The 17,431-nt window shown below is 37.0% G+C and overlaps 1 protein-coding gene across 1 annotated transcript in view; it reads left to right on the top strand.

The window, feature by feature from the left end:
• LOC133523870 (uncharacterized) overlaps nucleotides 1-17,208 on the top strand; it is a 161,737-nt gene extending 144,529 nt beyond the window's left edge. The window contains exon 2 of the mRNA XM_061859623.1: nucleotides 16,635-17,208. Within this exon, the coding sequence (XP_061715607.1) occupies nucleotides 16,635-16,642 (8 nt within the window). The 3' untranslated portion in view covers nucleotides 16,643-17,208. The remainder of the gene's footprint in view (nucleotides 1-16,634) is intronic.
• The last annotated feature ends 223 nt before the right edge of the window (nucleotides 17,209-17,431 follow it).

The raw sequence follows: 17,431 nt of genomic DNA, 5'->3' as shown, positions 1-17,431 counted from the left end.
GGACCTGTAATGACCATATTTTTGTAAATATTGAATTTAAAATATCTTTTGGCACACGTCACGTGACCAAACTCGAAACGTCATTGAAGATTCTGATGACGTCACAACTCTCGGATTGACACTGTTGACAGTTAGGCGATAAACAACAAATGACAAATGTCAGTTGACAGTTCGTATCTTCTACGTGTGTATGTAGTTACGTGTCAATCTGTAAACTGTGACGTCACACGTGTGACGTGAGCGTTTTGGGCGCGAAAGCATCTGTCAAAATATATTTTGTTAATTTAACATATTTAAAGCCGTATTTAGTATAAAAGTTGAATTTTAGGGCAACTTTTAGTTAATATAGAACGTAATACAAGCGTTTCAAAAAATTGGAAACAACCCTATTGTAATGGCTCTAACATACTTTACATCAATACCTAAACTAAGTACTTGAATTAAACCTAAACTAAAAATTTAATACTTTTATATTAGGAATTTCGTGTTCATTAATGTAATGCAAGTTAGGTGCTTGTTGAGCAAAAACAATAAAGATTTCATTAGTAATAATAACAAGTGAATTAATACGTTATTATTATTACGTTATTATACGTTTATTTATTAATACGTTTCATTTTTAATTAATATAGGGCTATAACCGCGAAAATCAAAGTTCGTCAATTGCGGGCATTTTTCTGTTACTCTAATTACGTATGGAAGCGCTGGTGGCCTAGTGGTAAGAGCGTGCGACTTGCAATCCGGAGGTCGCGGGTTCAAACCCTGGCTCGTACCAATGAGTTTTTCGGAAGTTATGTACGAAATATCATTTGATATTTACCAGTCGCTTTTCGGTGAAGGAAAACATCGTGAGGAAACCGGACTAATCCCAACAGGGCCTAGTTTACCCTCTGGATTGGAAGGTCAGATGGCAGTCGCTTTCGTAAAAACTAGTGCCTACGCCAAATCTTGGGATTAGTTGTCAAGCGGACCCCAGGCTCCTATGAGCCGTGACAAAATGCCGGGACAACGCGAGGAAGAAGAGGAACTCTAATTAAGTCTTAGTGAGAGAGATCCCCGCAATCTGCGAATTTCGGTTTTCCCGGTAGGCCCCCAGAATACTACTTACTCGGTTGGCTCAGCGACCCAAAATGAGACTTGGTCTCCGACACAAGACAGCGCCACTCTTCTCGGTCCTGTGCGACTTCTCGCCAATTATTGACTGGAATAAATAACAGAATGGTCGTTTTTTAGGGTTCCGTAGCCAAATGGCTAAAAAAGGAACCCTTATAGATTCGTCATGTCCGTCTGTCTGTCCGTTTATGTCACAGCCACTTTTTTTTTCTAGCGATAAGTAGTGAGGCATTTATGCGCCCTCATAGTCTATATTGGCGGATCATTGTACAAAATTCCTCGCGCTAAGGGTCTTTTCTTTAAATTTTGATATCGATGTTATTTCGGATAGCTGTTCATCAAGTGGATAAATAACCACAAGTTCTCAGTGAAACTGCATTTCAAATAGCCCACCTAGATGGACGAGGACGACTGACTGTGACAGGCGCACGTTTTAACGTACCTATGCAATTACAGACCAGAAATTGATCTAGATGCCGCACGCCTCAATGAAAAAGTGACAATAAAAAAATGTGTGCCAGTTTACTCTTTATGAATGATTTTATAATACACTAAAATTTTAGATCACAACTCCGTTAATTGGCTGTTGTTATTTGTTGACATTGAATAAATAAAATGTTTCCACGCAACCATTGCTTGGGGATGCACAAGATAAGTAACGTAATGTTTGATTTTACTCCCTATAAATGTTAACATCCCGGACTTATGAAACGCTAAATAAATGAATAAATTCTTAAGGTAAACTCCGCAAAACTTCAAAAATTTAAAATTTCTAAAAAGGTTATCAATTTCTCAGGATCTTTTGATGAACCCATGTTTTCGATTGGTTGAAAACTGTAAAAATGTTTTTTTTTAGCTTTTCAGTTATTTTGTCAAAGATTATTATTATTTTTAATTTATTGAATTTTCGCGTATTGAATTTTCTAGACTGTAACTTGTTTGTTTATTTAATTTATTGAATAAACAAACAAGTTACAGTCTAGAATTTAATACAAGGCCCATCGTAGGCAAAACCTTGAGGAGGTTTGTGTGTCAATGGGGAGTAATGGGGAGTATTATATGACTACTAAAACGTCACAAGAAGTTTTTAATGGCATTAATGGCAGAACTGCACGGCAAAAAGTTTCCAATAAATATGTTGGAAAATCCTAGGAAATTTTAAAGGAAATGAAGGAAATTTCCATTTTGGGAATGGAACATTTTGATTCGCATATAAAACATGAAAACAGTATTTGAATAATTCACGGTTAGTTTTCCTAGACGTAAATCGACCAGGATATGGACCGTGAATACCTTTTGTATTGTTTTCGTGCTCCCGATATTTTGACGCTGATGAGTTACATGTATTTTGTAATCACGGTCCATATCCCGGTCGATTTAAGTTAAGTCTAGTAAAACATGAAAAGTTTCCGAATCGTTTCCATGTGGAAATTTTGGCATTTTGGAAACTTTCCGACGGTATAGGTATTTCTCACTTGACACGCGAACTACGATCACTTGCTGCGTCTACGAGTAGTTCAGTAAGGTCTGTGTACGCAAGCCTCCCGGTCCCGAAGCACATGTTTACGGCAAACAAGCCAGTCAACCTGGCACGTGCATTTTAGATCAGTGCACTAGCTCAAAGGATAAAAGACCTAAGTGTAAGACTAGGGCTAGGCACCATTCGGATTCAGACTGAATCTGCATTACTGCAGGAAGTGTCAAAAAGATTATTTATTATTAGGTATTTATTATTATCAAAAAACTTTATATTAAATTTGACATAATTTCCATTATGAAACACATAGTTGTGTTCCTGCCGGTGAGTAAGGTTGCCAGTGCTCAACGAGGGTGCGGAGTGGAGTGGTCGGCAACGCGCATATAACTCCTCTGGCATTGCAGGCGTACATAGGCTACGGAGACTGCTTACCATTAGGCGAGCCGTATGCTTGTTTGCTTGTTAGTATGAAGAATGAAATGAAGAATAGAATAGAATAGAATAGAATAGAATAGAATAGAATAGAATTTTATTGTATAACTGTGTACATACAAAGGTGGTCTATTTTTACATTAAACGTGTCAACAGTTGCCTGCTAGGGCGTACAATTTTTTTATGGTAGGTAACCTACCTATCCTAAAACTAAGCTTAAACTTAAGTACATGGTATAGCCGGTAAAACCACTCTGCCAGTAGAAAAAGGCGCGAAATCCAAATATTCTATTAGCCTGCGCACCTACATTTTCTAAACCCGCCGCCCCTCTCCACCGACGGAAATGGCTTGACAGACTGTTACATATTAATTGGCAAAGAATTCATTAATATCATAAAATACTTTATCGATTAGCCAGTTCTTAAGCCTCCGTTTGAACATAATTCCATCTAGCGCTTTTAAATCTAGAGGAAGATGGTTGAAAATGCGGATAGCCATAATAAAAGTGCTTTTTTTGTACAAAGAGTTGTTTACCTTTGGAAGGTAAATATCATATTTGTACTGGTCACGTATGTTGTTTTTTAATGATGATTTATTAACAAAAAATGCAGATTGACTTTTAATAAAAATACATAGTTCTAGGATGTAAATACAAGTTAAAGTTAAAAAACGTTTTTCTCTAAATACGTTACGAAGCGATTCCTCGGTGTGCATACGATATATAGTTTTTAAGCATCTTTTTTGTAGTTTAAATGTTTTGTGCACATCGACAGAATTGCCCCAATAGATAACTCCATATGTAAGTAGTGGATACACACTTCCGTAATAAGCATTTACTACCACAGTTTCGGAACATGTTTCTGATAGTATTGATAAGGCGTAACAGCCACTAGAAATCTTGCTATTTATGTGCTCAATATGAGTCTTCCAATTTAAATGAGTGTCTATTTTAACACCAAGAAAGCCAGCTCCCGTAATTTCTTCAATAGGAGTCCCTGCGTCAGATATATCTAATGGAATTGGTGGAGTTTTATAATGCCTAAATTGAATCAGTTTTGTTTTACTAAGATTCACTTTAAGATTTAGAGTATCAAGCCAATCTAGAATTATTCTAAGGCTGCGCTTAATATTACTGTTTATATCTTCATCCCTGTTATCACTTGAGAATAATATAGTCGCATCATCCGCGAACATCACACATGGCTCTTCAATTTGATTTGGAAGTTCGTTTAAATAAATAAGGAAAAGAAGTGGACCCAACACGCTTCCCTGAGGTACACCAAGTAAAACCTTTTCAAATGTAGATTGTTTATGCTCAATTGTTTTGTTTTGTCTATCGTAATGTTCGATAAGCACAGCTTGTTCTCTATTAGTTAAATAGCTTTTGAATAATTGCAATGCGTTACCTCTAACTCCAATGCGCTCTAGTTGCTGTAAAAGTATGTTATGTAGCACACAGTCAAATGCTTTTGACATATCGAGTAACAGGGAAACGCACGGTTTACGCTCATTGACATTATCCCAGATTTGTTTGAATAAATTAAACACAGCAAGAGAAGTCGATTTCCCTTTTTGAAAGCCAAATTGAGTTGAGCTTAAGATACAGTTTTTATTTAGAAACTTGCTTAGTCTTTCGTAAATAACTTTTTCAAATATCTTAGAGAAAGCAGGTAGTAGTGCTATAGGTCTATAATTTCCCATATCAGTATGATTGCCTTTTTTATATAGTGGTTTAATCAGTGCTTTTTTCAATTGATCGGGAAATATACCATATTCTAACGTCAAATTTATAATATAAACAAGAGGTTCAGCAATGTGATCTATGCATGATTTAATAACTGTTATAGGTATGCAATCATAACCTGTACTCTTTTTATTCTTTAATTGTTTAACAATTTTTTTGATTTCGTATGTGTCGACTGGAGCTAAGAATATGCTATTTGGAGAGTTTTTCCGAAATGTGTTATAATTAGGTAACTGAATGGAATTGTGTACATTTTGGTTTATAAAGTATGTATTAAATGCTTCTGCTATATCAGAAACATTCAATAAGTTTACCCCATCAACATGGATTTCAGAAATCATAGTTGGTATTGAATTTATATTACTTGTATATTTTTTAATTAAGCCCCAAGTAGCTTTCGCTTTATTAACACTTGTTTTTATATATTTATCATTGGTTATGATTTTTGATAAGCGTATAACTCTTTTCAATATTTTACAATATTTCTTATAGCTGTATAATTTACTGTCATCTCTCTTATATTTCTGTATTCCTAAATACATTTTACGTTTGTTTTTACTAAACTACTGAAGAAAATTTGACAGTTATTTTTCAAATTCAAAGAGCAAGTACCAGGGCCTCATGAGTTACGAGAAGGTGTCGCTGACCGGCCGGGCCGGCGCAGGCTGGGTGCGTAACAAGGTATGCTCGCGTATCTTAGCTATATAATTTTGCTTTGTTTACCTAAATTAATATTTATTTTTGTTGACTCGTAGGAAAAGTATTGTATGCATAGTTGTATAAGTTGACCCTTCTTATACAACGGTTGCATAAAATACTATAAAATCATTTATTTTTTAATTTAAGTTGACCTCTAGGTCGTTTATAGGCTACAGGTCCACTTACTATCACTTGGACCACACGCTTGTTTGTCAGACATAAAATAAACAAAGCCATAATAAATAAATAATCTTAGAGGAAAAAGATAATAAAAATGAAAATTCAGTTACTCATACTCCGCAATAAATAAATAAGTATAAATATTATATTTGGGACCCTATTAAACAAATTGACTAAGCCACACGGTAAGCTCAATATTGCTTGTGTTGTGAGTAATTAGAGAACGGTATATATAATATATACATACGTATAAATATTTAAATACATAGAAGACATCCATGGCTCAGGAACAAATATCCATGCTCATGACATGAATAAATGCCCTTACCAGGATTTGAACATGGAACCATCGGCTTCATAGGCAGGGTCACTACCCACTACGCCAGACAGGTTGCCATTAAAAACTGTACTATGAAAATAATCGTTTCAAATGAATTTCATACTCCATCAAACATTTTTTTCCGCTTAAATGGATAATTATTTCAGCCTATAAATTAAAATAGATCTGTTATGAAAAATGCTTGTAGTTATTAATTTAATAAAATGAAGATATTTATCTGAGGTTTACGAAATGTAACAAGAACATTCCTTAACTGGGGTAATAGTATTTCATAAAATTGTGATATAATAAAGAGCATTTCAGTCAAATACCATGTGAAAAGCTTGATTATAATCACTATTGTATATAATACTTTGTCTACGAGTCATCTATTATAAAACTTTATTTTTGTAACTCACGCGAGTGGCGTGAGTTACAATGTGAGCTGGAGCCGAAGGCGTAGGCGAACATTGTAAAGGAATACGCCACGAGAATTTTTTGACCTACTTATACAACGTTGCATACAATATTATTCCTACGAGTCAACAAAAATACATCTTAATTTAGGTAAACAAATTACAGCAAAAGTATATAGCCAAGACGCGCGAACATACCTTGTTACGCGCCCGGCCCGCCCCAGGCCGCGGCCGGCCGGTCAGCGACACCTCCTCGTAACTCATGAGGCCCTGGTACTTGCTACTTGCTAAATTAATTTTTTAGACAGTTTTTTCTCAATTTTGGCCACCGTAGCCAACGGAGACTAACAAGCAACGCTAAGCGGTCTTCGTAGTCTATGGGTGTTGCTATATTACGGGTGTCACATGCGTGTTTCTGACTTATGAAGTAATTATTTTTACTATGCAACCAAATGAATATTTTGTAAGTTGGCAGCAATGCACTTAGTTTAAGACTGTATTCGTTTTGGTTTTGTTAGGTTGGTCATGGTAGCCATTAATCGCAGTAACATTATAGCTTATAAAAGCACAAGAGCTTTTATGAGGAATAGACAATATAGACTTTTCTTGAAATCTTTTATGTATGTTCTTATATTCGTGTTAATGAATGCATAAATGACAGATAACAGTATAGGAGTAGGAAAAATTGGTAAGTATCTCAGTAGACGGGAATGTAGTACAAAAGACATAAACACGCCACACCGCGTGACCCCGCGCCTCAGCGTATCGAAAATAATCTTGTCGGACTTTCTAGAAAAACAAATTTTGTGGCCTGTAGGCAACGAACTAAAATTAATAGAATAGGTGGGTGGGTGGAATAGGTATTTTAGTATTTTAGGCGAGTCTCGATTTAGCTAGGTAGGGTATATAGGGTTTATTTATTTGGGAAGATAGAGAGGGGGGGGGGGAGTATTACAGTATTCACAAGAATAACAACTTTGCCTTTTAACTACATCGAGTCAAGCCTACTTATAGTAAATCGAATCACGAATAACAAAATGGGCACTGTGCACACCTTTCATCAAATATCAAAAAGGGTCAGTAAGCCCAGTTTACACACGAACGTCACGTACTAGATTACCAATAGCGGATTTTTGTCTCCATCAGGAGGTCAATTCTAACTTGCATTTTCATGTCAAAAGGATGTTATTTTGTTATCATCCGCCCGTGTGCGTCGCTCGCGTCAGATATCAAAAAGTAAGTTGGAATTGACCTTCAGGAAAACATGGCCGTCTGTCCTCAAAGGTCAGGTGTGAATTGCTTGATTGGTCCTGAGTCCCTATGTCCCTGAATGAACAAATAGGTTGGATGATAAGATTTTTAATGGTATAGATCGTGTCATTCACGAAGACGCGTGGCTTGACTCGTAAGGCCATGTTATTAAAGGTTAGATTTGACAAATCTGCTCGTCATCGTGGATGGCACGAAATATATCAGCCGATTCGGTCTGTTTTGAGGATCAAATGGGACCCATTGCATTAAGCAATACAGAATTCAGAAACGACACTCAAAGTTTAACAATCTTTATAACACACAAAACTCATTTTACTAAACGGTACATGATTGTGACGTCACGTTCAAGAAGCCGCCTTAAAGTATGCAAAACAATAAAATTGCTCTTATGACTGTAAAATATTGAGTTTATATATATATTTAAACTTGGTATACAAATAATCTTTCAATGAAATGTATGGAAATAGTACAATTTGTTTAGGAGAAAAAAATTACTGCCAACTTTTTTATGTTGTATTATTCTAAGACTTGATGTTGCGTAGGTTTTAAACTTTGTATTTTGTCAAGCAGAAGCTAATTTGTTTTATTGACAAAAAAATATATATTTCTCAATCGTTCTTTATTTTAATATGTTAATTATGATCTTGGTCACCTGCGTTAATTAAGCATGGTGTAATGTCTTCATTGATGCCGCTGTGTCACGCATTATTGGCCGCCTTTGTGAAAAATCCATGCCAAAAACAATTAAAAGTTTGGTTAACTAGATGAACCTCAACTCTTTTCATTTATTTTTTAATTTACTATGCATGCTGTCCAGGTAAACTTTAAAAGCAAACTTGTTTACATGTCCACGCGTCCGGCGAAGTCGGGACAGTCTCCAACTTCCGACAGATACACGAGTTGCACGCATTGTACAAAAGTACATTAACCAACTTTAAAATAACATATAGAACATCCTTAACGCATTGAACATAGAGTTCACATTCGTTTACTTACTAAAAACAACTGACAAACTTTATAATTACAGTCTATATCGCCTTGCCGCTTTGGTAGTAGAGTTCAATCTCCCCTGTGTGAACAGTTTCTGGGAAAACAGGTATGAAGTTTTAATTAATCCGCGTGGACGCAATGCCAACAAGCGGCGCTGTGAAGCGCCATGCAGCGCCAAATCACGCCACAGAGCGCCAACTTTCGTCACGGCAGAGCAGTAATTAGTGTTTATATCAATGCCAGTTGATTGCGTGATTGTGAGAATCCACTAAGTTAAAATGTGATTATTGCTTATCATTTTGCTTTGCTGCGTAATGTATTATATATCCTGAGGTTTTCTCAAGGGACTACGTTACGGTTAATACTGAAGAGTGCAGACGGTCCTTTAAAAGTACAGATTTTCGATACAGAAAAAAATAGTTGAAATGTATGGAAATTATCCGTAAAAAAAAACACGAATAGAGGTCTAGATTCTAGTCAGAACAAAAGAATATATTTTACATAATATGACATTGTCAACACTTATTGACACTATCCAAAGAATATAGATAATCAGGCGGGAGGATACATCCTAATAGAACTGTTCTATGGTGTGTGTCAATCAATCCAGTTTCATTAAGTTCCATTCAGTTGTCGGACGTCAGACCGTCAACTTCTTCAGCATCTCCTGAGGATGCCTCGTAGAGAGGCGAAGCACGTGTCGAATTTTGTACTTTTGGTGGTGGGTTGGTATATTTATTTGCGTATTTATTTTTGCGGTGTATGTAAAAATACGCAAGTAAGTTTAACGGGTTAGCACTGATTAACTAGCACGTTATCTTTTCGCAAAGTAACAAGTCGCAAAGTTTTGACACCCACCCGCTATCTCCAGTTACCCGTGAACAAGTAAGTAAGTAAATATTCTTTATTGCACCAACAATTATACATTTTACATACATGTAAAACTACAAATGAATTTTAAAGGAAAATAGAACCAGGTAACAACAGGCGGTCTTATCGCTAAAAAGCGATCTCTTCCAGACAACCTTTAGGTAGCAGCAAATTTCGAACTCAAACAAAAGAATTGAATTGAAAATGGGGAGAGATTTAGCTAATCTTAATTCTACTGGCAGAGCATTCCATAACCGAACAGCCCGGAAGGTAAAAGAGCTATTATAAAATTTTGAAGTAGATAAGGGAGGAGCAAGAATATGAGTCTGAGAACATCTGATAGAAGAGAGATACTTGAAACGCTCTTTGAGATAAGGTGGTGTAGCGGGGTTAAAGAGAATGCCATAAAGGAGGGCAAGAACAAGATACATGTAACTGCGTAGAAATATCAGGAGCTCAAAAACAATATAAAAGGTAATTTTTTAAATTCAATTAGATACATCTTCTAAGAATCATTCATAATTCAATTTAAGAGCTGGGCTCTTGTCGGTGCAGCTTCATGAAGGTGTTTCCACCTTGGTCGATCCGAAGCCAGCCCTTTAGTGTCCTGGTACGACACGGCCCCTACATGTTCCTTTACTTGGCTCATATAACTTTTTCTTGGTCTTCCTCTCCCTCTTCTTCCATTTATTTTCCCTTCTATGATGTTTCTGATGATGTGGTCGTGTCGTAACAGGTGGTCGATCATTTTTTCTCTTCTATTTTGAATAATGATCATTAAACTTCTCTTCCTTCACTCATTTTAGGACGGCTTCATTGATAACTTTCTGTCCAACTTATTTCTTCCATCCTTCGTCAATACCACATCTCAAATGCTTGTAAATATTAGTGACAGTCCACATCAACAGGGACCTTATGGCGGTCGGTGCTTACGTCACATAGTACTGTATTAGTATAAGCACCCCGCTAACAGGTTCCTTTTGATATGGACTGTCACATTTTTCATTCATCTCTCGTATTTAGCGTCCATGTCTTACATTCTAAAAATACCTGTTAATATATTCATAAATTTCAGAAGGTACATCACAGAATTCAATTAGAAGCCCCAGCTATTTAAATATACGGGTTTCAATCTAATATGGCAGACTTTCGTGTTATAATGTTAAACTTATTGAAAGTCAAGCCCAATTCACCATCACAATATCAATAACTAAATCCCTTTTAAAAGCTTTATCTCTTTAAAAGATTGAACAATTTCAGAAATGACGTGTCATTCTGATCTCTCGGGGACTCGAGACAATTATCTGTGCAAACAACCCCTTCCCCCCCTTTATACCCACTGTCCCCCTTTCACTCGCTCGCTCTAGCAATTTATAATTCAACGAGGAGTGACATTTGGACCATTTACAACAACTAACTAGGTTTGTTCGTGTTTAAACTGGACAGTGCGGTGAGAATATTTAAGTCAAGGTACGAATATTTAGCTCAAAAGTTCTACATGTCGAGTAATTAGTAATTCATCATCATCACAGGCCTTTGCGTCTATTGCAGACGATTTAAGCATTGCTGTTTAGACAACGGGTTTGGTGACTGTGGAGGCCGATGCGTGAGCGGCACGACCTCCCACATTTTTGGCAGAGAAAGCTCATGCCACCTGAAGTTCCAGTCCCGATTTGCTTTCTGCGACACCTTCTGCTATCTAACGTAGTAAACCAGGCTTGGTCGCATAGCTTTCTCCCCTCCACAACACGCTTAATAATTAATTAATAATTAGTAATTAGATTTTTTTTAATTATATACATTGTGTCCTTAGCCATTACCAGACATAGAAGTTTTTGTGGCAAAATAAAGTGATTGATAAAATCAAATATCGACATATCTAATATCGATGTTACCTTAGCGTTATAGATATTTTTAACATTGTATAAAAAGATAGCTACCGCGAAATTTCTTTGATACACCCATTGGTAGTTTTCTTATTGTTTGACACTGTATTCTACAGTTAACGTTTTTATTTTTAAATACTTTATATATGTAATAAAGAAATTAAGGTCGGATTTGTAATTGATTTGCATTAAATTAAAGGTAAATTAAAGCAAGTAGAATTTATATCTTTTAATTATTAATCTATGACTGACTTATCGATAACATATTTGTCGATGTTTCATTTTCTCAAGTACTCGTTTTTGCCACAAAAGCTTCTATGTCTGGCCATTACACATCGAGTGATAAAAAATTTCTAGTCGCGGCACTAATAGCACAAAATAAAAAATAAACAGAAGGTCCGTTCCCGCTGTTCTTGAAAATACATACCTAAACTTGCCCGACTCACTAGGGTTGCTTTTGTATTAATTTCGAATTTTAAAAAGGTCGATTCGTTTATACATACATTTTATCATGTTTACATTCCTTAGAGACTGCATATTGACGTACATGACAGTAGGCACCTACGTAGCGGCGGGGACGTCAAGTGAACAACGCGCGCACAGCCCGACTAAGCTCTGCCCGAGAGTGCCCGAGAACGCCTGTAAATGTAACGTCTGTGTGCGTAAATGTCACGTCTGTGTGCGTGCGGCGAAAATGGCACTTTGTACTGAGCGGACTCTCTGCTCCGGCGCGCGCCGCCGCTATTTACTTTGTTCTAATAGGCACTCAACCGAAATAAGTCAAGAATCAACTGAACCGCATACGAACAGGTTTTGGAAACTGTGCCTACCATTGGCACAAATGGGGCTGGTGTGACTCCCCGCAGTGTGTGTGGTGACCCTGAGTAGACGGTCGAACACATTGTTCTGGAATGCCCTCTCACCAAATTTAAGGACGGATTGAAGACCTGGCGAACCTTGGTGAAAGGGCCATCGAGTATCTGAAGAGTGAGAACTAAAATGCCATACGATAAATAAATAAGTAGTAGGCAATGAACGTTACCAGTCTTAACAAGGAGATAACGATGGAGATTGACACTGCCCGCGTGTGCAGTTTATGGAGTGTGGAATTAAAAGGAGTGAAATCTCTTATTGTAGAACTGTTGCAAAAGTGTCCAGCTGTCACCTATAAATAACAGTTCCAAATTTCTCCAGAGTAGCGCTAGAGTAGCTGAGAACCTGGCTGTTATTGACGGAGTGAAGTGCGCTCTCTATGATTTGATTTTTTTTCAAGTATTCTAGGTGTTGTAGCGCCACCTATTTAAGGTTTTTTGATGACACTTTTTGTATGTGGAGATTACATTCCTTACCTCCACCTGCCATACTTCTGCTTTCGCCTCAATGACACTTTTAGCTGTCATTGAGGCGAAAATAAAATAGGACAAGGCGAGTTACTTTGTATGGTTTGACGACCGGTCTGGCCTAGTGGGTAGTGACCCTGCCTACGACGCCGGTGGTCCCGGGTTCAAATCCTGGTAAGGGCATTCGTGTGATGAGCATGGATATTTGTTCCTGAGTCATGGGTATTTTCTATGTAAGTATTGAAGTATTTATAAATATTTATATATTATATATATCGTTGTCCAAGTACCCTCAACACAAGCCTTATTGAGCTTACTGTGGGACTTAGACAATTTGTGTAATAATGTCCTATAATATTTATTTCTTTATTTAGACACAAGTTAACCTCTTTTTATTGCTCTTGAGTAGCTAGACCTAGCATCATTGAATCTAGCTCTTATGCATCTCACAAAGTTCGAAGCTTTACCAATATTGGAAGCAATTTCCTTGTTTTAAAATGCAAATTGAAATAAAGAGCGGCCTTTAATATAAATAATGTTGGGATGGTGGTCGGCAAAAGGAACGGCCATTTTAAAAACCAATCTATTAAGTAAGCATTCACAGGAGTAATCATTTTCTCCCGATTTTGAAGTACTTTAGATTAAGCATCTTAATTTCTTTTTCAGTACGATCAGCCGTAAAAGTGCATGGTGACTTAATCAATGAATTCATTCATAATTTTACCATGAAATTTCGTAGCTAACTGTATATATGGTGCTACATTGGCGCACTAGTGTGATAATTAGCACATTACGTAACTATGTCGAATATTTAAAGGACCATATGTACTGTAAAACGTTGTACGATACTTATGTAATAGTCATTTGCAACTCCCTTCGGTCGTATTTTATTTTATCGCCACTCGTTGCGAATTTTCTATTTTTTACACTTGTATCGTAATGTACTATTAAGGATAAATTACGCCACACTGGGCCCGGGCCGAGGCGTCCGACACGTAATTTTCTATGACGGCTGATCGGTGATCACGTGGTGCTCTCCATAGAAAATGAAGCGCCGGAAGCTCCGGCCCTTCGTTTCCTATATAATAATCCTTTATGATAAATTTATGGAATGGAAATAGAAAGTATAAACCATATAATGAGCTATTGTTTTCAATTAATCAATCATTTATTGATAACTAGCGTGACACGTTATTTAACATTTTCTGTTTAGCACACTTTACATACTAAAGAAAAGAAAGAAAAAAAAAGAAAAAGAAAAGAAAGAAAAGAATCAATTCAAGAAGAATTCAGGAATCAACTTACATATACTATCAAATTAAATTATTGGACGTCATTAAATTGTAAAGTATTGAATTAATGTCACAGGCATTTGGTATATATTTTTTTAATAACGCTATATTTATTTACAATAACAATATACATAATGGATATATACAGATGATTACTATAACTAGCTTATATCTAAAATAGGCCCTTGAGGCGTTGTACCAAGGATGCTGGCGGCATTTCCTCGTTGTATCGCAATACTGATACGTTGTGCGATTTCTCCAAAAAACTTGTGCGCGCTGGCACCCCATGGACCTAGAGTTTCAACTTCAGTTTCAAATTTTGGAAAATTATATTAATCTATTGGATTTATAAATTCATCTACTGAGTAAAAAGCTTTCTCTATTAAGTCCTCCTTGAGCTTGGTTATAAATATGGTGTCAGACATTTCAACCAATTTCAAGTCATTGGGCAACCGGTTGTAAATTTTGTCACACGTAAAATTATATCCATTCCAAGCATATACGGTCACGTCTGAAAATATCGATACGGATAAAGTGCCAAAAATATGTATACACTACCCTAATATATGGGCCATAAAGCCGTGTATAGATATTTTTGGCACTTCGATCCTGTCGATGTTTTCAGAGGTGACTGTACCGTGTACGTTTTATAGGAATGAATTATTTAGGTACACATTTTGATTGTTTTGGGCATTCAATAGCAAGATTTTTTGAAGCATTTATTTTCAACCAGTAGTTCATTCTCCAATTTTCTGAATATAATTGAAAATTACTCATCATATTTCACTAGAACCTTTATACATAAATGAAACCTCAAATAGTAGGAGGCGTATTCTGATTCTAATAACGGGCTATGAATTTGATCTGGATTTGTTACAGCTATCATCTGTTAGTGTCAAAAGTGACATTTCTTCAACCATAAACGTCACTTTTGACATTGAAAATTCATAACAAACCGAAATCAAAATTTCAACCCGTTATACAATCAGAATAGGATTAGGATGAGCCGAGACGAGTGAGTCAGCAGAAAGAAAGAATGAGGGTATTAATATTAAGGTCGGGGCCATATAAAAATACCGCTCGTTTCTGAGGGTACAGGCGTTATTACCGAATTGCGGTCATAAAAATACTGAGGTCTCAATTCGGTTTTGGGACCGGGGACCGTTAAATCTTAGCCATTATTAGATATTATTATTACATTATTTGTGATCACTTGATCAGCAGGGCCGGATTTAGGGGAGGGCAACCGGCGCTACAGCTCCGGGGCCTCCACAAAAGAGGGGCCCCCACAATAGACTTCGGAAAATTTACCATTTTATTTTGGAAAATAATTTGGGGCCAGGGGGCCTCCTCCTTTATATTGCCCGAGGCCTCCAGATCTCTAAATCCGGCATTGTTGAGCAACCCAGGCTTCGTAAACCGGACACAAATATAAATCTACTACAGGCTTCGTCACCTACTAACCTAAGGTTATTTTACATTCAGGAACATACTTACATATATATTCTTGTTAAGTTGTTAAAGAATGGTCCATACTTTTGACGCGTTTTCTAATATGGTACTTTTGGTGCAGAATGAATTTAAAAGCTAGCTGATTCATAGTTTGTAATACCTACTCGTTTATTAAACATTCACAAATACGATTTTATACGAAGCCTTAGTAAAAACATTGATTCTATTTTAGTACAGCTGAGTAAACATTAACGGCGTCACTCCCACTCATCTGAAAGTTTATCATTCCAAAAATATTAATCCGGGGGTTCATTCACTGACAACAAATAAAACTTAAATTCAATTGATTTTGAGCAACAACTATAATTCATAGTAAAATGTTTAAGACGTTCACGGACACAGCACCATTCTCGAAACTGCTTGATGTGGCCGAAGTAAATAAAAATATAGATTTTTCTTGTCTATGGACGAATTCTAGGGATTTACTGGCCACGAACTTTCTGAAATGTCAGTGGCAGGTGACTGACCAGGAACCCATAGACCAGGAAATCCTTGTAAGGAAATGACGATGGATCAGACATGCGCTCAGTAGACCGGACAACCACCTGTCTAGCAGGGTCTCTGCTGGCAATCGACTGGTAGAAGACGGTGAGGGCGATCTCGTACCACATGGAGACGATAAGAGCTGGAAGTAGCCGCCCAGGATCGCGACAAATGGAAAATTCTTCTGCGAGCCCTATGTCCCTAATGACGGATAACAGGATTACATAATCATCATCATGGACATCGCTTTTTCTATAAAAGTTGTGCCAAATATTGACAGCTCAATTTGTATACATCTGCATACATTGAAGAGGCTCGTGATACGACATCTCGCCTATAGCCGTAACGTCCTCAGCCGTGTCGTGCCGCAGCATGCGTCATGGCCTTATACTGGTGATTCATAAAGTCGGTAAGTCACTCTGAGGATTTTCTGTGACACAAGAGACCCTTGTGGAGTACCTACGAGAAGTTACTTGACTTCATTATTTATATCCTTTGAAAACTCAGCGCCTGTGGACGGGCTTGCGGTTTTGTCAAAGTAATAAGTTTTTGGCAAAATTTAATATTTGATACAAGCTTTTATCAATGACTGTACCTTTCTTTCCACAGGCAACTAATACTCATCGAGACAATTCTAAAAACACCAAACAAAATTAAGTTGCGTTGTTTTATCACAGAGTTCCTGTGGCTACCTCCTGTCTCGATCATCAGATCAGCTCGATGGCATAATATTGCATTGTCACCTGACTTACATATGTATGCAAATTTTCAGCTTCATTGGAAATCGGGAAGTGGATCAAATTTAACTTGCAAGATTTGATTACAGACAGACAACGGGACGGGTGAAACTAAATAAAAGCTTGTAAAAATCATCGGCTATATACATGGTGCCATCATGAGGGTCAACTTTTACGTCTCTCGATGGACTGTCCGTGAACGTGTTAAAAAGGTACTTGACCGATAAAAGGCCCAGTGCCTAATAAAGCCCACTTTTTAAATAATAGATAATTTTTACGAAAACCGTTAACTAAAACGGTAATCAATGTTTTCTAAGGCAATCCTACTATTAGTATATCCATGACTTAATGAATGATGGAATACATTTTGTTGCTTTTTTCTTAAAATGCAGTTTTAGTTTGTTCAGTCTGATTCTGAACGATGCCTTAAATGTCAGGTTGAAGTTATTGATTTAGACCGCAAGGCGGCAGACACTCCAACACGCACAGCATCTATAGCAATTCCGCTTACCAATACAATTTCAATCCAAATTCAGTACATCATTTGCTCATGCTAGAATAGACCACTCCTTCGTCCATCGCAAGTGACCTTTCCCCCCTCTACCCCCTTTCCTCCCACAGTTTGGTAAACAATTGGTGCGGTCTCAATCAAGCCTGCCTCAGTGCACG

This window comes from Cydia pomonella, chromosome 12 (genome assembly GCF_033807575.1).
Source record: "Cydia pomonella isolate Wapato2018A chromosome 12, ilCydPomo1, whole genome shotgun sequence".
Taxonomy (NCBI): Eukaryota; Metazoa; Arthropoda; class Insecta; order Lepidoptera; family Tortricidae; genus Cydia; species Cydia pomonella.
The sequence above is the reverse complement of the archived record's forward strand: the minus strand, read 5'-3'. Positions and strand labels throughout refer to the sequence as shown.